Raw genomic sequence first — 24,839 nt, 5'->3', positions numbered from 1 at the left:
ATATTTATATAAAACTAGCGCAAACTGTTTTCCCTTTAGCTTTATAATGAAGATGAGAAATATATAGTTTTGTGTTTCATATATATTTTCATAAATAATATTGTATACGTTTTTATTCGCATGTGATTATGTCGGATATTAATGAAAATATGAGGAAATATCCTACTACATCAAAGGAAGATAATTATAACCTTTACTTTATGTATATTTTTCCATTTATTCTCGTAGCTTCATATTTAATTAAATATATTTTTGAATTTGATAAAAAAATACATGTTGACCAAAATAATTCAGTTTGCTGATGGATAATTTAGCAGAAGTTTCGCTTTGTTGTTAGGATCTTAAATAAATAATATATTTTGCAATAGAAATGTAACATTTATATATCTATACTCGTAGCAGGAGTACAATTTAAGTTTATTCTATTAGTAGATCTTACTCCTTCATTTAGGTAGTTTATAAACTCGTCATCAACCCATATTCGGCTCACTGCTGAGCTCGAGTCTCCTCTCAGAATGAGAGGGGTTAGGCCAATAGTCCACCACGCTGGCCCAATGCGGATTGGCAAACTTCACACACGCAGAGAATTAAGATAATTCTCTGGTGTGCAGGTTTCCTCACGATGTTTTCCTTCATCGATTGAGACACGTGATATTTAATTTCTTAAAAAGCACACAACTGAAAAGTTGGAGGTGCATGCCCCGGACCGGATTCGAACCCACACCCTCCGGAATCAGAGGCAGAGGTCATATCCACTGGGCTATCACGGCTCTGTTTATAAACTACACTCGAGTTATTAAAAAATCCTATTACGCAACCTTAAAATCTGTCGTGAGACATTCAGCTGGATTTTAACTAAAACGAATTAAATAAAAACTTGTTACGCAACCGATTCTTAAGTAAGTGTTATTATTATTTATTAATTATTGACTTAAATCAGAGGATTACTCACAGGTATATCATTAATGTAGAAGGTAAGCTTAGAGGGCGGTCGACTGGGACCAGACGTGCAGTTCCCGCGAAGGATGTCACCCGGCATGTAGTAGTGCTGCCCTGTGTGGATCACTGGCGACGATGGTGGCAACACTGGAATAAATACAGTTTATAAAGCAATGCTTTCGAAAGAAAAAAAAACGTTTTATTGATTTGACTTACAATCTCTCTATAGTTCGCTCCACAAATATGCTAGGAGAGCTACACTACGGGAGAAATGGCGACGGATAGTGACGCTAGCCACCACACCTGAATGATGACTATCACCACTCTGTCAAAAGTTTAGTGACAAAGCTACAATAATGGCTGGTCATAAGCATTGATGAGGTCTTAGTTGCACTTGCTTAGAAGATGCCTTTTCACCCTTGTGAAGGTGCATCAGTCGTTCTTGTTAGGAAACACGAAAACCGTTTTAGATTACTCTAGTATATAAAATGTTTCGGTAATTCTTAAATGGTATATTTGTTCATTTTTGTAGTATAGAATTTCTTGTAACATCCCAATAGTACAGCTAAAAGGTTCGAAAATTCGCTTAGGTTTTTTACTCTTTCCATTAAACATGTTTGCAATGAGGCACAAGGTTATCGAGCGTTGTAATATATCGAGTCTTTATTAAATTAGTCTGGAATAAGTTTATCCTATCCACAAATATTGCAGCAACATAATATTGATGCCACTGCTACATCTGTGAAAATTCGTGTATCGCAGTTTATCCTGCTTCGATGAGTCAAAGTAGCCTACAGACGCTGTTACACATGCTCATTTCAAGCACGAAAGCATGCTACTATTGCTAATTATTAGCATGTGTATCGCAACATTGCTAATAATGAGCATGCTTATTTCGAATTTGCTCAAGAATCAACAGTCGTGCGATTTATGAGTATGCTACTTCTACTCTTCATCTCTATCTCTCCCTGTCTAACACGATACTATTGACAGAGTGCGATAGATACAAATTAGCATGTGTAATTGGAATGTCTGCTTTGAGCATGCTTATTCAGGAGCATACTTACTTGCTTGTATGGGGCATACTTAATAGCACGTTCTTAGCATGCTATTTTAGAGCATGTGTAACAGTACCTTAAGCAATATTCTAAATTATTCATAACTGTCCTGCCAATCTAAAGTTATACTTACCCACTCGAAAAAGGCAAGTAACTCGACTTGGATTCAAATAATTTTAAAGTATACCTAATCGTAGTATTATTGGTTTTTCGCGTTTGTAATCAATGTAATCTTAAGGAATACCATAACGGAGGTTGTATTTTGTGTATACGAAGAAGAAAATTAATATTATCGTTGTATGTTATACATACATCAATTGGAGAAATCAAATAAAATGCGGTCAAAATAGTCATAAAAATAATACATGGAACAATGATATATTCTGAATAAACATAAATCCTACAAGGTTTTGGTTTTGCACGAATATCTTTTCCTCCTCCCTCAGCATGATTGTTAATAAATATTCATTCCTCGTCCACATTTCGGAAGAGGGAAATAGTGGCGGCGTACTCGTATATCGAACAAATACGGGCGTGTAGCAACATTCACGTAGCAAGATAATTATTACTTTGAGCAATTTGTCTAATACCTATAAGCCTATTTTTGGGCAGAAAGGATGTGGACTAAGGGATAATTTTTGATCACTGTATGGAGGAATATAATATATATCGTATATTAGGTATATATATTTTATGGTACTGATTGAATGATAGAAAAATAGGCTTTTTTTTTCTTTACAAGTTAGCCCTTAACTTGTCTCACCTGTTATGATGTAATCTAAGATGGAACTGGGCTAACTTGTTAGGAGTAGGACGAAAATCCACACCCCTTTCGGTTTCTACACGACATCCTACCGGATCGCTAAATTGCTTGGCGGTACGTCTTTGCCGGTAGGGTGGTAACTATCCACGGCGGAAGCCTCCCACCAGCCTGACCTGAACTTATTAAGAAAACCTCAGCCCAGTCGTTGATTGAACCCAGGACCTCCGTCTTGCAAATCCACCGCGCACACCCTTGAAGGAAGTCAAAAGGCTGTTAAGGCTGCTACTTACACCGACGACCTTGGACCAAATTTGCCTCTAAGGGGACGGGACTCGTTAATTGACATCATTATTTTGGTCAAAACTTTAAATCTACTTTCAGGTATCAGCTTCACAAAAATCTTATTAATATCATTGAGAGCTTAGAAATATCGATATTTATGGCACAAGAATTTGAAAGCGTCTACTAGTAGTGCCTGCAAGATGTTGCTTTCATAGAAGCGATGGTTTTCCATCATAAGAGTCACCACTTAGACGCTGCTGGGATGTTTTCTTCCACACTAACATACCATTAAATTGCTGGGAAATTATTCTTCTACAAAACGTTTCACAAGGAGTGACGGTCGGAAACACGTGAAATAAAACAAAGTATAGCTCTGTTACTTACCAACAACCTCCATGTTATTAGACACGATGGAAGTGGCGAAGGAAGGCGCGTCGGCAGTGACCTCGCAGCTGAAGTTGCCTGACAAACCGAAGCTGACTCGTGTTAGCACCACTTGGCTCTGGTTCGATCTGGCCAGCTGGTGACAAAATAAGCCTGATTAATTTTTTCCTGATTGAGCTTGAGCTTGAGATTTCCTCATCTGTTAGCTCTATAATAGAACTACAGAAGCGTCATCTCGTGGTGTGCGAAAGCTCTGCCTAAGTCTAGCTCAAGAAGAGTATAGTCCTTGATATAGATACATAATTAGGTTAAAACATTTCTCTAAGGGTGTCTGTGCGACTCGGACTTTTGTTTAAAGAAACGTTGAATGTGATTTTGTTTGTGGATGAGTGAGATGACCGTGGATGGAATCCACGTGGCGAAGAAATCGGAGACCTCGTCATCGCTGTCGAAGACACTGTGTGGAGATTGACTGTATTCAATCACATCAGATGAGATGTGATTATAGTCACAGAGTAGACAGGGTTTATTATAGGAACTTCCAAACACCACGGTCCATAATCTCCTGCATCCAGCGATTCTTTGCCGCTTGCGTCAGGTTCCCTGGTGGAGGGGCGACCAAAACTGCGCTTTCCGGTGTATAGTTCACATAAATCAACACCTTGGGAACCTAACTTCCATCCGATCTTCGGATTATATCGAGCCCTCCCCATTGCCTTTTCAGCTTCGCGACTAACTGAGCTATGTCGGTGACTGGTTCTTTTACGGATCTTCTCATTTCTGATCATCATTGAAGTCTCGGAACCATAGATCACTGGCATCACTGGTTCTAATATAAGTACGTAAAGCTAACACAAGGCCATAGTACTTAATGTTGAACCCAAAAGTAACAGAAGGCGTGCCAATTTTTTTAACGAAAATACGACTTTACAAAAAAGACCGCCAATACCTGGATCGCTAAATTATTATGCAGATAACCACATTACACTTCCGTTATTGGTCGAAAATCATGCAATTTTCGCTGCAAGTATATGTATATTTCATGCAATATTTATCTTGTTCAATACGCAAAATAATTTTAGCCACTTTTGTAAATTATAATATCAGATTAATGGTCACCGCAAATGGAACTCAATTATCTGTCGGACTATAATGAGCGTCATTTGTACATTTAACGGTGAGCTTTTACAGTTTTGAGTATTTCACTTGCATAATTTAAAGTTAATTTATAAAACTTTATTTAATTTAATTTGCGTTTATTATTATTTTCAATATACTTGTTACCACCGAAGATTTTATTTTTTAATTTATTTTTATTTGACATCAGAAATCCTGTGATTAATACAAATAATAAAAATTGGAAACCGAAAAATTTTCTGTTTCCTGTATTTCCGGCATTTTCCTGTGCAAACGCGAGATACATTTTTATTTTTTTTTCTACAAAAAAATACACCTCACAAATTATTATTGTAACATGTAGGTATATTGTATACACTATTTGTTTGTATGTACTATTTGTTTTACAAAGAAGATTAAATTCCGAATAGCTGTGTGCAATATTCAATTTCAATTGCTTCGTAAACAACAGAGATCGAGGTGATGCATTTGCGAAACTGTTTCCAGAATTATTAACAACAAAAGCTTGTTTGATTTGGTATCCGAAACGAGGTATTTCAGCTGCACTGCGATCTCACTTGATGTTGAGTGACGATGCAATCTCTTGGACTTACTAACTTGACTACAATTCGTTTTCTAACTTTATTAGGCGGTGATCGAACTAAAAAAGGCCTATGCATTACAGTGTACGTTCAGCGGCTGATATGATGATCGAACTTGAAATCTTTCATCTTTAAACGCTTAAGCGCTTCGAAAATTAAAAAAAAACATTATGCGGATGACATATACTATTCATATATAGGTCACGTGGCCAAGTTTTCGATCGGATCTGTCATTACCATTATTATTTTAACGGCCTCCGTGGCGCAGTGGTATGCGCGGTGGATATACAAGACGGAGGTCCTGGGTTCGATCCCCGGCTGGGCAGATTGAGATTTTCTTAATTTGTCCAGGTCTGGCTGGTGGGAGGCTTCGGCCGTGGCTAGTTACCACCCTACCGGCAAAGACGTACCGCCAAGCGATTTAGCGTTCCGGTACGATGCCGTGTAGAAACCGAAAGGGGTGTGGATTTTCATCCTCCTCCTAACAAGTTAGCCCGCTTCCATCTTGGACTGCATCATCACTTACCATCAGGTGAGATTGTAGTCAAGGGCTAACTTGTAAAGAATAGAAAAAAAAATAGTTTTTTTTTTAGTTTTCGAAGCGTTAGCGTTTGTAGAAAGAAAATCGATATGCCACATGGCTAAATACAAAACTGTGACGCTTTTGAGGATTAAAATTTGGTACTCGTATAAAACATTTTTGACATCATAACAGATGCTGATGCCATTTAGATTGTGACAGATGGGGTTGTAACGGTTGAGAAATAACCCTAAATTTTTTCAATTACGAGCACCTGATTCGGATACGAAGTTTTTCTTTAGAAGTTAGATTTGAAAGTTTTTGAGAATTACTCTTGAAAAACGCTATTAACTTTTCAAAATCTATAGATACTAATAGGTATTATGAAGACTTGTTTTTTTGGTTGTGCGCGCTAATATTAGGAACTACTCGTTTGAATTGAACAAATTTTAAATGTTGAAGCCAATAGGATTTTCGTAGCAGACTTTCCTAACAGCCTTAAAATAATTATAAGCCATACAAACACCCTGTATATTGTGTAATGTAGCCGTTCGACCTAGCTGTTATTGTTGAAAAGTCTGCACTCTTAATTATTCTAGACGAGTACAATAAATAGTTTGAAAAGCCAATAATATCAAGCCATAATAATTAAAAAGACAAACCGAATTATACCGAAACTAGGTATACGTGTCGCAGGGAGCCTAGGATTTTGGGGGTAAGAAAGTCGAAGGCTTTGAAGTGTTATCGACCAACAGTGTGAAACTAGGTGACCTAACGAAATTATTGAACGAGTCACAAGAAGCCGTTGACGGCTCGGGACCGTTACATTTGGAAGTCCCTACAAAAAGCCTATATCCAGCGTGGATATAGGCCGATGTGATGATGATGATGGTGAAATTGTGAATGAGCTTCCAAGAAACTAACGCGTGCTTTTATTTAATACAATAGGAAATATAGTAAGTATGTGAAAAAGGCAGCACTAGTCTTTAATATCAGTCAAGCACACAGCACATCTGGTCTTTATTGCGCTGGCGAAAGACAATTAAATATAACAAGTGCTTCTCAAACATATTATATTTAAGATGCGAATAAGAGTTAAGCATTGAAATGTTTATTATAAAGAGCCTTTTACCTGCAACAGACTCTGATCTGATTTGTTAGAGCTACCAGCAAACAACTTTGCATTGTTCTTTAGATTTTACATTTTTCAAAATGTCTGTGAGTCACAGGTAGTATAAAATATAAAACATATTTATTTTTTGTTTTTAAAGTTTTTAAAGTTTTCATACTTAATCATTCCTTAATTTACCTGCATTGAAAACTGAATCCATGATGTCCTAATTATAAAAAAGTTGCATACAAAAAGTATGTCAGTAAGGTAGATACGTTTATCATTATTTTGTTCCATTCACACCGAAGGCCTAAATCTCATTAAGAATTCCCTCATTTATAATTCCGCGTGCACTTTTATAATCCGCATATTCAGCTCGGAGGCTTATAAAAGGCAAAAGCCAAAAATGTAAAGCGCAAAATTGCATAAACTGAGCTAAACACTAGCCTAGTTTCGAGGTTGAGTCAAATGGTAGGATTTATATTAAAAATTTTTTCAATAGCGAATTTCCGCATTACTCCCATTTTTGGGCGGTAGGTACAGATTATATTTTTCACGTGGAAATTATTGCAAGCTTGGATTTTATTTAATTAAAGTTCATTTAAACTATTTGCGCGAGCTATTCAAGCGCGTAACAAAATATTAAAAACCAAATGAAATAAATTTTAGACGAATAATATGAATGAAATAATGAAAAAATGGTATTATGTTAAAATTATTATGCGATGCTAGAGTTTTGGCTGAGGTTATCTAACCATCATCAATGAATTAGCTTAAGATAGTTAAAGACTCGTTAAAATATGTCCACCAGTTAAGGAGTTACAACGCCACAGACAGACATACAGTAAACTTGTAACACTCCTCCACGAAAAAATATACATAGGTACATAGATATGTGGATACATGTTATTATCATGTCGTCTCCTTAGTAGTGCGTCCACCCCTATAGTAGCTAAGTGGTTTCATGTAGAAAACTTCAGAAGTATCGGTAAAACTCGTATTGTAAATTAATAAAAATTAAGTTAACAACACCTTAGATTTCGAAAATGAAACATCAAAAATGTACTTTAAAATATAAACCTACTCATATATACCTAACTAAATTTAAATGAATTCATTCGGAATAGAAGTGAAGTTAATTCACTTTGTATAGCAACGGTGTTGCTAAATAAAGGCCGTTTAGTTGCTACATTTATAAATAAAGACCATTCAGTTGCTACAATTAGAGTCGTATTGTCCGAAACAGATGCAGGTGACCATTTATCATCCGCGTTATGGTAAACGTTTACTTACTTCTCTCTCAAATAATTAAATTCTTAGTTGTATTCTTGCTTGACTTAAGACACAAGCAATAGCGATTATTCAAATACTTCCCACTATTTGTGCGCTTATAGTTACGCAACAAATTTTAATAAAGTTTTTATTATTAGACAGACTGAATTAAAAGAAAGCTTTTAACGTATAGTTTAAACATCGTTTTCTGAGCTGACCAAGTCTCGGGGGTCCACTAATATGAAGATTTATAGTAATTTTTAATGCGAAACATTAATCTTACAGATTATAATTCTATGTCTATAATGGAACGTGGGGAAAAGGCAATATTTTTTGTATCAGGCTCTAGTTGAATGGTTGGTTGGTTGCCATTTAAATTGCTGATTAAGTATATTATATTCTTATAAAAAAAACAACTGAGTGACCAAGTAACTGAGAAGATACACGGTTATAAAAGAAGGATGATTTAATCAGATGGGTTGTGTCATCAAATACTATGAGCAATATTTATTATTATGTACAATCTATTTAATACTATATTATTGAAATAAAAACGTCTTATGGATCAACGCTCAAGACAGTCTAATAAGCCTTACATTAAACTTTATTAAAATTACACATAATTTTCATTGCAATGTTGTACACGACTGGCTCAAGTTTTACTTTTATTCTTAAAAAACTATGTACTTTGTCATGATATTAAGTATTTTTATTCATTTTGTAAGTTAGAGTTACAGGTTATCGACGTTGGATAGACGTCTGCTCGATAATAATATTTATTTGAAGAATATGCTGTCATTGTATAAGAGATAAGGACGGCTGGAGAACGTCCTTGAGTGTAATGGTCGATGAGTGACTTAGACTGAGTGATACATACAAATAAACACAAACGTTACCTTCTAAAGGCAGTGCAAAGTTTATTAATCTGGAATGTGAAAGAGTATAATGTAACATCAAACATAATTGGGATAGAGTTTCAAGCACATGAATATTTCATTTTATCTTTTCAGAGCAGATTTGACATGCGATTTATCAAGATACGCAATTTGTCATTTTGGGATACAGTCTTTAGAATTATTTATTATCTTTAGAATACCGTTATTCTATAACAACAACAACAACAGAAGGGCGATGGAACGAGCTATGTTAGGAGTATCTCTGCGTGATCGAATCAGAAATGAGGAGATCCGCAGAAGAACCAAAGTCACAGACATAGCTCAACGAGTTGCGAAGCTGAAGTGGCAATGGGCGGGGCACATAGTTCGAAGAGCCGATGGACGTTGGGGTCCCAAAGTGCTGGAATGGCGACCCCGCACTAGTAAGCGCAGTGTTGGCCGACCCCCCACCAGGTGGACTGACGACATCAAGCGAGTCGCAGGGATTCGCTGGATGGAGATGGCTCAGTATCGTGATGTTTGGAAGTCCCTACAAAAGGCCTATGTCCTGCAGTGGACGTCCATCGGCTGATATGATGATGATGATGATGACCGGTATGCAATCTAAAATTCATTCTTCTTTAACATTCTGATCTGATTACAATAAATTGTTCCAAATGGACCATCCATCCAGGTCCACTCTTGTACTCTGTATCTTTAAAATTAAAAAAATACAAGGATCTTATTAAAATTTAAATAAGTGAATAAATCTAACTAAATAAAAAGAAATAAATAAAACTAAAACTCAAAATTTTGAGTTATATCAAGATGGCGCCCTTAAAGCAACTATGATATGACAATTGGCAAACGTCAAATCGACTACTGCATTGAAAACCTCATCAATCCGCGATGAATACCCAGCTTAGTGTTGCATTTCTTATACTAGAATACAGGTACAATAACTGATCCTGGCCTCCATACAATTTTGGACCATCTCCTTTGAGTCTTCAAGAATAGTTGATTTAATTAGTACCCTTCTATATTTGGGGGTTGTTAAGTGTTTAAATGAAAAAAATTCTTGTGCCGCTAACTCTTAAAACTTAAATGTTTGCAAAGATACACAAAGCACCTTCGCTTGAACGCGCGGGAACAATATCCAGTAATAAACCGTAATTGTTTTGTTAAGCTCCTTTGTTGCACTGACATTTTGGATTAAACAATTAATTGAAATTCCATTTTAGATATTATGATACACTTAATTTTATTCAATCCCTCCATCAGGCCCGAAGCCTCTGTTTAAACGTTGTTTAAATGTAAATCCCTCAGAAGTACGCTAGTTTGATGGAAATTAATGGGGTTGTTGGATCACTTGATTTGGGTTTCACGTAAGATACTACATGTAACGTGACGCTTTTGAAGTCGACGTTACATATAATATTAATACGTGTAAGAGTATGTATAAAGTAGGTGAAACGTTTATTATATTAGTTATTATTATATTCAAATTCAAATTCAAAATTCATTTATTTCAAGTAGGCTCAGTTTACAAGCACTTTTGACACGTCAGTTGACTATTTGTTAAGATTCTACCACCGGTTCGGAAGGCAGGTTCTGCTGAGAAGATACCGGCAAGAAACTCAACAGTTGCTCTTTTGAAAAAGTCATACAGTATTACAATTTACATTTGATAACAATTAAATTACAATTTCTTATAGTTTTATTTCCTGTGTGAAGGTGGAAGCTGATCCAATGGCCTCCATGCACCTTTGTCGTTAAGGAACTCATCAATAGTGTAGTAACCTTGACTAAGTAAATGTTTTTTAACACATTGCTTAAAGTTGTGCATTGGCAAGTCCATCACAGTCTTGGGGATCTTGTTATAGAAGAGTACACCCAAACCCACAAAAGATTTTTTAACTCTTTGGAGACGATATGCAGAAATAACTAACTTATGCCCGTGTCTAGTAAGACGTGGGTTTAGATCTCCTTTTCGTTTGTACAAATTAATATTTTGTCTCACATAAACTATACTGTTATATATATACTGACAGGCTACTGTTAAAATGCCTATTTCTTTAAACTTTTGACGAAGGGACTCGCGTGATTTTAGTTGATATATTGCTCGAATTGCTCTTTTTTGAAGTACACATATAGAATGTATATCAGCAGCCTTGCCCCACAACAAAATACCGTAAGACATTACGCTGTGAAAGTACGCAAAATAAACAAGTCTAGCTGTATCAACATCAGTAAACTGTCTTATTTTTCTCACTGCAAAAGCAGCTGAGCTGAGTTTACCTGACAGTTTTTCTATATGAGCACCCCACTGAAGTTTAGAATCCAAGGTCACTCCCAGGAAAACTGTGGAATTCTCTATTTCTAGTTCTAGTTAAGTTAGTTAAGTAAAAGTTAAGTTCTAACAATATTATCACAGTAGCAGTAGTGTGGCATGACGGGTAGCGGCGACATTGATTGTACCATTATTTTGTGGTAGAGGAAACACCTCTAGCAGATCCCAGGACTTGTGACCTTGAGAGTATGTCTAAGGGATCCCTTTCAACTAGCCAAACCTCACCTTACCTGCCCGACATGTTCTCCATGTCCATACAAAGCAATTTATGATAAACAATAGCTACAACACAAAACATTATTGCACAAAATCACTAACACGACTGGCAGCGTGACGGCGTCTACGCTGCCTAACAAACAACTGAGCTCAAGTCATCAAATACCCTCTTAATTATAGCAACATGAATACCTCCCCTCTACAATAATCTAAATAATGTTAATACCACCTGTAATCGAGGAACAGTAGAGTATTTACGAGTTCAGGAAAGTAGGTACTACCGTCATACTAATTTCTGCCTTAAAGTAACATTGATGTGTTTCGATTGAAAGCATGTTTGGCGATGTAATAAGGGTTCAGATTGATGGACTTAGTATCACGAGTTCTTTGCATGCGTGGCGAAGTTTTGCTCCATTTATAGGCGATAGTTTACCGGCTACCGTCATAGGACCCCATCTGTTTAGTCCTTGAAATTTTATTTATACTAATATTAGGTAAGATTGATCGTTTGTTCGTTTGTTTGCACTGAAGCTCTGTAACTACTGAACAGATTTGTAAAATTCTTTCACTGTTGGGAAGCTACACTATCCCCGAGTGCTATAAGCTATATTTTATTCCCGTATTCCTACGGGAACAGGAACCATCTGCTACTTACTACCTATATAAAAAACAAAAGTAAAAGTTTATCATAATTTTCTGATCTGTTTCGTTTTTGAAAAAAAAATATTTATAACCATTTTTCAGATTGATAGATCGATCGACTTGTACCCACAAAATAATACAAAGAAACAACAGAAAACAAAAGCGAAATACGCATAGCGGGTTAGAATGTTTGCAGCAACATCACAACGTCAAAGATTTGCAGTAAAATCTTAACAAGAATACTATGTGAAATCCTGTCTACATTTTTCAATACATTTCTCTGTACACCAATACAAAGTATTCGTATTACATTCGCTACTTAGAATTTGTCTGATCCCCATGTCAAAGTCGCTATCACAGGATACTCTAAAAGGGTTGTGAGGATCCTTACGTGAGTCAAGTATTCAAATATGTTCAATCTTTTACTCACTTATTCAAACGACCACTTTGTTAAGGGGCAAAAAAGTTGATTCAATAAATCTTTGTATGAAAGTTTTTAATATCCAAATGGATGTAGCTTCGTATGTTGGGGTACGAATGTATTTAAAGGTCATTATAGTGAGGAATAAGTTTCTTCTCTGTAACAACCATATCTTTAATATAAAGGTCATCACGAAATCTCGAAAACTGCTAGATATATAAAGATGTAATTTGGCAGTTTATAGCTATTAAATATCCGCTAATAACGGCGATAGGGCCGGATAAAAGAGGTTTAAAGGGTCTCGCAAGTTTGTATGAAAGTTTATTTTTTTTGCTACAAACTTGAAATATAGCCGGGAGGTGGTTTATAGTTAGTAGACGTCCAATGAACGAATTTTGCGAGGGGACCGGATTAAGATGATCTAAAGGCGGACAAAGTCGCGAGCGTCCGCTAGTATGAGTATATGTAATTAAGTATGTTATACCGATTTTTTAAAAACTCATACAAATTTGCAACTGAAAACTCATCACCTTAATAACTATTCCACTCTACTTGCACGCCATTATTTGGTACTTAATTTTGATGCGGTTTCTACTAAAGGAAAGCGTGATAAGTTGAAGTGATAACTTTTATGGGAGGGTAAACCTCTTCGTAACGTAACGCGTTACGGCGCCACTCTGTCTGACATGTCTGTGAAAGAAAGGGAAGTCAGACAGAACGACAGAAGTAATAATCTAAAGTTTAAATTATCACTTCTGTTGAGCACCCCGAGCGTTTTTTATTAAAGGTACTGCAAAACTAAAAGAAATTATATCTGAGTTTTCATAAGCCATTTTTATGATGACTACTTAAAACTCAACTCAACTTATGTGACTACTGTCAGATGTTAATAATAATAACTGGAACTGATGGCTTAACGTGCTCCAGAAGGCACGAGGTGTAACACCACCAACATTCCAACTCAGTAATGAGAATCTATCACAACCCGACCCAGGACTCGAACCCAGAACCACGTGATCCGAAACCTCATAGACTAACCACTAGACCAACGAGGCAGCCACAATTTCATAGTAAGTTTAATTAAATGACAAGGTTTGTCCCAATAAAATACCCTTTAGGGAACTAAGAACTTTATTACCTATCGTAAACTATTGATTTAACATTTCTAGTAAATAGAATCATGTCGTCGAATGTCAATAGCTAATCAAACCATCTTAAATCTAAGACAAGCCGGCAATCAAGGTTTGAGGTTACTAATGAGACGCAGATGTACTTGTTAACGTTTGGATAGCTCGAGTATTGAGGCGTTTATCGAGGTTTTAAATTCAAACGTAATATCGAAATGACAATAATACTGGGCAATATTATATTTATTCGTATTTCAATTGACAAGCAGTATTAGGTTTGATCTCAATTTTCAACTATTCATCATTTATAACCCCTATTCGGCTCACTATTGAGCACAAGTCACCTCTCAGGATTAGAGAAGTTAGGCCAATAATTCACTGCAGCGTAGTAGGACTACGCACACAACTAGGTGTGTGAAGTCTGCCAAATGCGGATTGGCAGACTTCACACACCCAGAGAATTAAGAAAATTTTCAGGTATGGAGGTTTTCTCACGATGTTTTCCTTCACCGTTTGAGTACACGTGATATTTAATATGATAAAATTCACATTACTGAAAAGTTGGAGGTACATGCCCCTGACCGAATTCAAACCTACGACCTCCGAATCGAAAGCAGAGTTCATATCCACTGGACTATCACGGCTCAACTATTACTTAGTAGTAATTAGAAGACAGAGCCGTGATAGCCTAGTGGATATGACAAATTGAGCATATAATGTGTCTCAAACGGTAAAGGAAAAACATCGTGAGGAAACCTGCATAGTCTTTGTAGTCTGCAAATCCGCGCGACAATTAACTTAACCCTTCCTATTCTGGGAAGAGACTCATGCTTAGCAGTGAGCTGAATAATTATGGGTTGTTAGTGATGAACACGCGAGGGACACGATTGCCTAGATGCCTATTCACGCTTGTTTTATAGATACCTTTGGATAGAGGTAAGTAAGTTAAAATACAGACTTGAGAAGGGCCAAACCGTGCGTTAGCCGCGCGTATAAAAAAAAAAAAATAATAATAATCTTTATTTCAGATAATAAAATCCATAAATTACAAGCAATTGATTAAATTTTAATATCCTATTGTTAGTAATATTAGTAGTTACAGGTACTTAAAAACTAGATTAAAATATGTTAGTGTGTTAGTAATGACAGTATCTACCATTTATGAAGCACCGTGAGTGAGTCAAAAAAGCAGACGCAAAGTGTTTTGTTACAAGTCCAAGGAAGATTAATAGGATTCACTTCATAAACTTACGTCAACATTAATCCCGGCAAAGGGAAAGATCTTGGTGGCGGGAGTCTCAGTGGGAGAGTATCGGTAGAACTCATGTCTGCCGCGGTACCACTTGACGGAGTACAGCGGTGCATCTGTCAACTCGTAGAGGCAGGCCAGAGTCACATCGGACCCGCGTTGTACCACCGGCGGCGATATCCTCAGCTCTATGGCGCGCAGACCGCCGATACCTGGTGACAAATATCATGCCGTTCATTAATCTACTACTGATAAGCTCCATTATTAACTGTTGTATGTTTTTATGCCATTTAAATACACAAACCGGCAGCTTTTGGGAGCTAAACATGACGAAACCAATTATAACAATTAAACATCGAGTCTAGAAACAGTTTTTCTTAACATTTAGATCGTTGATTGTTGATATTTGCCGGAGAGGTAACGAGGAGAGAGGTTCCTTTATAATTCTTTTGAGGTATGTACATTGTAGATACCAGTATTTAATGTTAAATTATCTTTTCAAGTTTGCTTCATCTTAGTTGGTAAGCATCGTTATTTGAAGATCACAGTCAAACGTGTTAACCGTTAAACGTGTTACAAATTATGTCAATAAATGAAAAAAATAAAGGAAATAAAAACGCGGCAATAGAAAACAAAGTTACCGATTGAATCCAAAATGGCGGACACGTCTGTAACAACGTGGGCAGCCAGCGACAACCGCAAACAGCCGCTAATCCCACAAGAACCCTGTCTCGAAACTTAACTAAAAGCGTCTCAGCTTGATGCATAAATTTGCTCAAGTAAGAAGTTATTTAGGACAAGAACTCCTTTATCCCTCCCTTCTTTTTGTCAACATCGTAATGCAGACACGGTGAGTCAGCGGTATTCAAACTATTAAATTATCAAAGTATGACATTGACAACGGGTTGGAGACACATTAGGGTCAGTACGGACCGTGGATAGTTGGGGCCGATGCTAGAAATATTGGTGTTTTTTATTTACCTGGTAAATGGTGAGGTAATCATTTTGTCTATCAGGGAAACAGTAGAAGTTAATGTAAAAATAAGGCAGTAGTAGGCAGCATAAGTAATGTAGATCACGCAATAATCAAGGATCATTATGATTTAAAGTTAGTAATTATTTTGTATATTTTAGCCGGAATATTAGGATCACTGTTAAAGTCGTCTTTATTAAACTAGCTGACTATAATATTTGCATTATAAAAGAAACTGATTGACCCTAAGATATGGCGAAGAAAATTTTGCTTATCTACCAACTCGTATTAAAATGCAGTTCTATGCAAATGTGAAATTTATCTTATCTCGGCTTATTAACTGTAACTGATACTATAAATAAGATGTGTATCTTGACAGGTATAATTCTCTACATTCTTTTAAGTCTTAAAACCTACATAGGTTCAGAGTCTTGTGTGCATTGAAAAACAAAAATGGAACTAATAAAAAATAATGAGAAACAAAACTTTGGGAATCTTAGACAATGCCTAGGGTGTAGCTAAAGCAACAGTAGTAACGAAACACAATGGCAAGAAAACTGCTTTTTGTGAAAGGAAAGGGTTTTTACAGTACTTAATAGAATAACACTTGATGCAAAAACTTTTCTATTGTGAGGGAATTGTGAAATTTTCTCTCTGGATAGTGAATTTAAAATTGTGAATAGAAATTTAAAGCTGGCTCTCTGATAGTTATGGCTGACAAATTAAAAATGATTGTCTATCATTCGTAGTTATAGCAAACAAACGTTTTTTTTATAAACAAATACCTATAAAGTCAGCAATTTGGTGTGTATTCGTCGTTATCAACCCATATACGGCTCACTGCTGAGCTCGAGTCTCCTCTCAGTATGAGAGGGGTTAGGCCAATAGTCCACCACGCTGGCCCAATGCGGATTGGCAGACTTCACACACCCAGAGAATTAATAAATTCTCTGGCGTGCAGGTTTCCTCACGATGTTTTCCTTCACCGTTTGAGACACATGATATTTAATTTCTTAAAATGCACACAACTGAAAAGTTGGAGGTGCATGCCTCGGACCGGATTCGAACCCACACCCTCCAGAATTAGTGTGTATTCAGTAGGTATTTTTGATATAACTGCTCCTAAAATCGTTTTTTTAGTTTCGGAGATTTGAAAACAATCAGAAATATAAAAAAATATATTGCTAATTAAGCTATTTCAATATACTACATGTTTGTTAAATTAGCGTTGGAAAGACGAATGCATATTGTTTGCACTATACAAAAGTTATATGATCTTAAGAATACTCAAGTTCCCAACTCTACACGCCCATACCCAACAAATTTCATTTCATTTCATTTCATACCCAACATACAATCCATCATAGTGTACCTATACCATGTCCAGATTGAATTGCGCTATTTGGTAAATAAACAAACCCTTTTGTCGATGCCAAACTTTCATAACAGTTTTCAGAACCATCAAACTATTAAAACACGCACAAACACTTTGTTCTTTACAATCCATCTATGGAGAATCATACAAACGTAACATTTTTTTAATTTACACAGGGTTTAATCAAAATTTTTAGAAATAAACAAAATTAAACACGAAATTATGCACACAGATTACATTTAAATGTTAATTTGACGTTTCGTCTCTCTAAGGTTGTGCCAAGTAAAATTGTCACCACAGATTAAAAATGAACGATTTACCGATTGTAAATATCGAATGTATTCCGTTCAGTATCGATATCGTAATTGAGTAATTTGAATAAAGTAATTTTTTCATAGCGCTGTTTAGTTAGTTACGTACTTATATGTTAAAAAAAGATAATGCGTTAACAAGTACTGCCTAAATTTTTTAGTACTCTTTTAATTTATAACAAACAGATACAAGTAAAAAAAATGTTATTTGTTAGGTATTAATTAATATGTAACAGAAAAAGGTAGATAGTTAATATCGCGCGTATTTTGACTGTGTGATTAGTGTTGCCAACTTAGAAGTGAGTTTTTAAGTAAAGTGATTTTTTTAAAATTGATATAAAATTCGATTAGTAGTAGTTAATTCTCGATATAGTTCATCAACGGCCTATCCCTAGGATGACGTCATAACTAATGTCAGTGATGAATACGGCCATATTTGTTTACAAAATTTTGCAATTCTAAAAAAACGAAGTTTATAGTATTCTGCATGAATTAATGTGCAATAAGAATGAAATCAATGGCTTGTTGTTTATTGTTTAATTGTTTAATAAAACATAATAATATGTATACGCAACAACAAAGATGTCACACTGCTTTCTATTTACAGTAGATGTCAAAGTGTCACCGATGATATGGTATTACAGTTTCCACTCCTCGATCCATATAATCAACTTATTTCCTTTGCGGATACTCACTCTCGTAAACAAAACACGATTCGCGAAAAAAATGGCACCAAAGGGACGTATTAAAGGTACTTTGCGGCTGACTCGGGCAAGAGGGTCAATCTAAATTGCTGATACAGAAAAAAAAACACCACAATTTCAAACAATATTTATGCAACCGTTTACTGTTACGATTAAAGCCAAATATTGCTTCAAAAAAAGGAGAAATAGCAATAAAAATACGCTTTATCGCAAAGTTAAATGAAATGCAAAGAATAATGTGCCTTCATCGCCCCAAAAAACCACCGTGCATTGAAGGCTGTTTAAATATTTTTAAACGATAATCACCCTTATGTTTATTGATATAAGAGCAAGGTAAACACTTTTGCGGCACGTATTCAGATACTCAGGGCCCCACGTTTCGGGACACCGTGTATTTTTAATGGAATTCATTAGGTGATATTTCTTTGGTAGAAAAGGTTTGTTCACTTTGAGTTGTAAATGGGGCAACGTTTCCCCACTTTGCTTTATGTAAATGCTCTTTGGCTGTCCGAGCAGTTCTTGGCCGGTGCGAAAGTTTTGCTGTGCGCTGCAACGGATGTTTTTAGAAGCCTTTGTCTACACTCAAAAGATAGGGATACAATTTTGCAGAAGTGTACTATTTACAAAGTCACTTTGAAAGTACTTTATTGTTCTAGTAATATATTTCAACGAACAATTGTTGCATAATTATATCGTCATCATCATTATCAACCCATATTCGGCTCACTGTTGAGCACAAGTCTCCTCTCAGAATGAGAGTGGTTAGGCCTTAGTCCACCATGCTGTCCCAATGCGGATTGGCAGACTTCATACACGTAGAGAATTATGATAATTATCAGGTAAGCAGGTTTCCCCACGATGGTTTTCCTTTATCGTTTGAGACACGTGATATTTAAATTTCTTAAAATGCACATAACTCAAAAGTTGGAGGTACATGCCCCGGACCGGGTTCAAACCTACGTCTTCCGAATTGAAGGCAGAATTCGTATCTGGGCTATCAGATTTCTATATTATAATAATCTAGGTCATAATTATATGTATAGATCAATTTATATATTATATTTAGTTATATTGGGTACGGTATTTACGTATGTTTTAAGGTTAATGTCCAGCCATTAATATGACACAAAAGCCGTTATTTTAAATTATTAGTTTTTGCGATATTGTGATAAAAAGTAGCCTATGTGTTAGTCTAGGCTATAATTTATCCTAATTCCAAATTTCAGCTGATTCGGTTTAGTAGTCACGATGTGAAAGACAAACATTCACAATGTCATAACCATCAATTTTTGAAAATCTCGCAAATACCATGGATTTTTCGTTATGTGTTAATCTAGGCTCTAGATTATACCCTATTATATTAGTAGGATTAGCAGGAATTATTAGAACTTGTAAACATGTTAAAATAATTTTAAAATTTAAACTATGGTGAGTGTTATTCATATTAATTGATTATGAAACACGGCTGAAACTCACGTGATATTAGGTCGGAGTATGCCCGACTAGTTTCGAACCCATACGGGGCCCTTAGTCATGAGCTGGTTCTTGCATCGCGGCACGATCCAAACTAGTCGGGCATACTCCGACCTAATCACGTGAGTTTTAGCCGTGTTTCATAATCAATTAATATGTTAAAATAATGTTTATCACTTTAGAACTCATGTGCATCTTAACATGTTCTTCAAACGAAATCTCGTTTCGGAGAAACCTTACAATTTTCAAACACAAACTAGGTATGATTACCAACGATACTGTTATCGGAGTCAAAGTGTCGTAAAAATGTCATTACTGCGTCGATAAAGGCCAAAATCGCGTGTCCCAACGGTTAGTGCCTTTATCTGGCCGGCGCTGAGCACTTATTCCCAAAGTTATTGGCTCCGTACGCAAAACAAAGCCATAAATACAACCCGTACGAAACTTTCAATACGAGAGTCGTTAGGTCGTATACATTACGTACGTTCGGATCGCATTGTCATCTTTCATTGTTAATGTACATTTGAAGGATCGGCTAAGTATCTATTTATTTGGATCAATTGTTTTTTTATTCATGACTAACTTTTTTAGGGTTTTATACCCAAAGGATAAAACTGGACCCTATTACTGAGACTCTGCTGTCAGTCCATCCCTCCCCTTTAGTACAACGAACATGACTCTATTGCCGTTTCTGTAAATATTACGCAACCCTTCGTACGCGAGTCCGCTTCGCACGCACGTCGGTTTATTTGTCAATGATAAGTTAGCCATTGACGACGAGTTTATGTTAAGTGACGATGCAGTCTAAGATGAAAGTGGTTTTACTTAGAAGAGATTCAAAATCTATCTCTATACGGCATCGTAGTGATACTATATCTACGCGGCATCGTAGTGATAGGCTAAATCACTTGGCGGTTTGTATTTTCCGGTAGGTAATTAGTCGTGGTATTGTCGTCGTCGAGTGGTGGTCGCCATTCTAGCACCTTCGGACCCCAGCGGCTCTTTGAACTATGTGCCCCGCACATTGTAGATTTCAGCTTCGCGACTCATTGAGCTACTCTATGTCGGTGACTTTGGTTCTTCTCATTTCTGATTCGATCACGCCGAGACACTTCCAGCATTACTTGTTCTATACATGACTCTGAGCCTTCCTATAATCCCTATAGTTAGCGACTTAGTGTCGATATCATCTGGTAACACGCATTGTTCGAAAACTTTTGTCTTCTGGCACTGAGGAATTTCGAATAAAAGAAAGAAAAAAAAGAAAGAAATAGCTTGGTTTTCCGAATTCTATCCAGCGAGTTGAATTTGGGGGTTCGCCTCTTTTTGGAAATTGAACCTTCGTACCTAAGTGGTCCATAATTATGTATTCATATCTACAATTTTGAGTGCTTTTTTCAACTATAACTGTTATAATGAGTTATACACTAATTTTTAAAAACAATCTTGTAAAAACACCATTTAACATGTAAAACAAAAATTAATACACAAAAAACGAAGACCGAAATAACAAGAAACACAATTAATAATTTGTAAACGCAAGTGGAATTAATAATTAAGAACGTCGAGCTTTATTCCAATTATTTCGGTTAAGTCGAAATGTTGGCTTTTACAAGTCCTTGTGAACTCTCGCAGCTCTACCAGCCCGGAATGTTGATTTTACCGCACTAGACTGAAAACTCACTATAGAATATAGACGGCTGGCTTTATAAACGGGAAATATGAATGAGGGGAACTTTTTTAAATGTATTTTCGCGTGTTTATTTTCAACTTGTGAAATGCGATCACTCTGCAAAATAACCGAAAGGGGACCGGCTAGTTTTATTTCCAAAAGCCTCAATACTGCACTAATATTATATGTCTGTATGTATATATGCATGTACCTATATTTTGTTCATGCGGTAGGAGTTTTTGACCCCATACTAAAACCTGATTGTGCTGGCGCGGTGTTTTTTAGACCCGAATTTCTCAACTAAAACTCATAGTAACTCTTAGATAGATTTATCACACAACCTTGACTTAACAGCTTAAATTGGAATATTCATTTCCAACTTGACGTTAAATGCTCTTTGCAGGATAGAGAATACTCCATGTTTTTCTTAGTCTTTCGCTTGAGAGCATCAAAAGTGATAATGGTAGATATAGTTAGACTTAAATTTCAGAGGGTCTAGATAAACTGACGCACGCATAGTTGAACTTTCTAACATTTTACCAGAAATATAGGTACCTGAGTATTTCTTATTATCTACTTAGAACCTTTGCTTAGGATGTAATGGGAGGGATGTAAAACTTCATGGCTTAAATAATTTTCTTTGCCCAACTACAAAAAACATCGTAACTTGACATCAGACAAGCTTATTGTAGACTTAATTAAGATCAGTCGAGCTATGAAGCATTAACTTGTCTGTATAAAAAAGCTTCTTTATTTAACTGAAAATATAGATGGCACAGTTTCATAACATATCTCAATCAACGTCCAGGATTAATTCGCAATTACGTTTTGTCCGAAGTTTATTGATGTTTTAAGCCCAACTGCAGTTTTAAATTTCAACAGCTTCAATAATGTTTTCCAATTTAAAGAATGGCAGCAAACACAATTAATTTATAATGCAAATTTTGGAATTACTGGTAGCAAAATGTTTAATCAAGAATTATAAGTGAATGCTTTTAAATCTTTTGTTTACTTTGATGAAATCGTTTTAATCGATACATTTTTAGTGAACGACGATGAATGATGCATCTATGTGATGAAATTATATACTTAAAATGCTTCTGTTTCTTTTGTTTACATTCTAATTTCATCGAAGCGTTGTTTCTAGTGAAAGATGAAAATTGGGCAGCTTTTGTAACACGAATATCAATGAAATCCTACTTCCATACTTTGTATGGATGTTTGGATGTATGTGTGGATGTTTGGATGTTTGTTACCCTTTAACGCTGCTATTACTGAAGCGATTTGGCTTAAATTTGGAATAGAAATGGACTTTACTCTGGATTAACACATAGGCTACTTTTTATCCCGAAAAAATCCATCGTTTCCCGAGATTTGCGAAAATTGATGATTTTAATGATATGAATGTTTGTTACTCTTTCACGCCTCGACTACTAAATCGAATTAGTTGAAATTTGTATTGAGATGTATTATAGTATGGATTAACACATAGGCTACTTTTTATACCGGAAAAATCCATGGTTCCGGAGGGATTTGTTAAAAACTAAATTCCACGCGGACGAAGTCGCGGGCGTCCGATAGTATGATATAATATGTTAACAATTGTTTTCTTAGTTTATTTGTAAGCGTTTTATTCGAAACTTAGTGAAATATTAAAAATGGGCAGCTTACATAACAAGATTCAATTAAAAATCCTTATCATTCTTTTGTTCTGTAAAGTTTTTGATTTGTGTTTGTTTGTTGTTTTGATCGAGACATCGTTTTAGTGGAAGATGAAAGACTGGCTGCTTTCATATCAACATTAGCAACAAAATATGAATTGAAATGTTAAATTCCATGAGATGTTTATATAATGAGCGCTTTGTCGATGAAATTCAAAGTAATTTATGTTGATCATGTTTTAGTTTACAATCACAATCGGCAACCGAAATCATAATTGCAAATTTGATCACAATCACAAATGTGTTATCACCGATAACATCAAATATCCATTTAGGAGAATTATTAAATTAGGAGAATATTAAAGTATTCACATAAATATGAGAGTATCATCGAATATATTATGAAATAAACATAATTATAATATTGTTTGTCGTGTATGATCTAACGCTGGACCATGGTTGCAAATGTAATCATAATAATCGCCAATTTATCGGTATCATGATTTTGATCATGATTCTTAATCATAATTTGTATGAAAGTATTTAACAACGACATCAAATCTCGCTTTATATTTCGATAGTATATGAAATAAACATAATTATATTATTGTTTGTCGCGTATGATCTAACGCTGATTCGTGATTTAACGTGCATCAATGATAAGAGACCATAGTTGCTGATGTAATCATAATAATCGTCAATTTATCGGTTTCATGATTTTGATTACGATTCTTAATCATGACTTGTATAAAAGTACTTACTGATGACATCAAATCTCGCTTTAAGCATATCTAGTTAACTTATACTTTGTTACTAATGTAATCACAATCATAAATAATTGTCAATTTATCGTGATCTTGATTGTGATCACGACCGTTAACCATGATTACAATTATAGTTTTTGTGATGAAAGCTACTCACCGAAAACGTCAAGTCTCGCTGTGGCCGTGTAATGTGGGTAACTGTGAGCGTTCTGTATGACCTCACAGGTGTAGTTACCGATAAGGCAACGTGACGCGCGTTTAAATAACGTGATTATACTTTGTTACTAATGTAATCACAATCATAAATAATTGACAATTTATCGTGATCATGATTGTGATCACGACCGTTAACCGTGATTACAATTATAGTTTTTGTGATGAAAGCTACTCACCGACAACGTCAAGTCTCGCTGTGGCCGTGTAATATGGGTAACTGTGAGCGTTCTGTATGACCTCACAGCTGTAGTTGCCGCTGAGGCTTGATGTGACGCGCGTTAACACTACGTGATTATACTTTGTTACTAATGTAATCACAATCATAAATAATTGTCAACTTATCGTGATCATGATTGTGATCACGACCGTTAACCGTGATTACAATTATAGTTTTTGTGATGAAAGCTACTCACCGACAACGTCAAGTCTCGCTGTGGCCGTATAATGTGGGTAACTGTGAGCGTTCTGTATGACCTCACAGGTGTAGTTACCGATGAGGCAACGTGACGCGCGTTTGAATAACGTGATTATACTTTGTTACTAATGTAATCACAATCATAAATAATTGTCAATTTATCGTGATCATGATTATGATCACGACCGTTAACCATGATTACAATTATAGTTTTTGTAATGAAAGCTACTCACCGACAACGTCAAGTCTCGCTGTGGCCGTGTAATGTGGGTAACTGTGAGCGTTCTGTATGACCTCACAGCTGTAGTTACCTCTAAGGCAACGTGACGCGCGTTGAAACAACGTGAT

At 35.8% G+C, this 24,839-nt stretch overlaps 1 protein-coding gene across 1 annotated transcript in view; it reads right to left on the bottom strand.

Annotated features, from left to right (window-relative positions):
* LOC112056293 (uncharacterized) overlaps window positions 1-24,839 on the bottom strand; it is a 106,404-nt gene that overhangs the window by 15,883 nt on the left and 65,682 nt on the right. Inside the window, exons 4-6 of the mRNA XM_052883838.1 lie at window positions 14,931-15,139; window positions 3,427-3,562; window positions 953-1,086 (exon numbers count right to left, since the gene is read on the bottom strand). Of these exons, the coding sequence (XP_052739798.1) occupies window positions 953-1,086; window positions 3,427-3,562; window positions 14,931-15,139 (479 nt within the window). The remainder of the gene's footprint in view (window positions 1-952; window positions 1,087-3,426; window positions 3,563-14,930; window positions 15,140-24,839) is intronic.

Source organism: Bicyclus anynana, chromosome 10, assembly GCF_947172395.1.
Source record: "Bicyclus anynana chromosome 10, ilBicAnyn1.1, whole genome shotgun sequence".
Lineage (NCBI taxonomy): Eukaryota > Metazoa > Arthropoda > Insecta > Lepidoptera > Nymphalidae > Bicyclus > Bicyclus anynana.
Note: the sequence above shows the minus strand (reverse complement) of the source record. Positions and strands in the feature narration are given on the sequence as shown.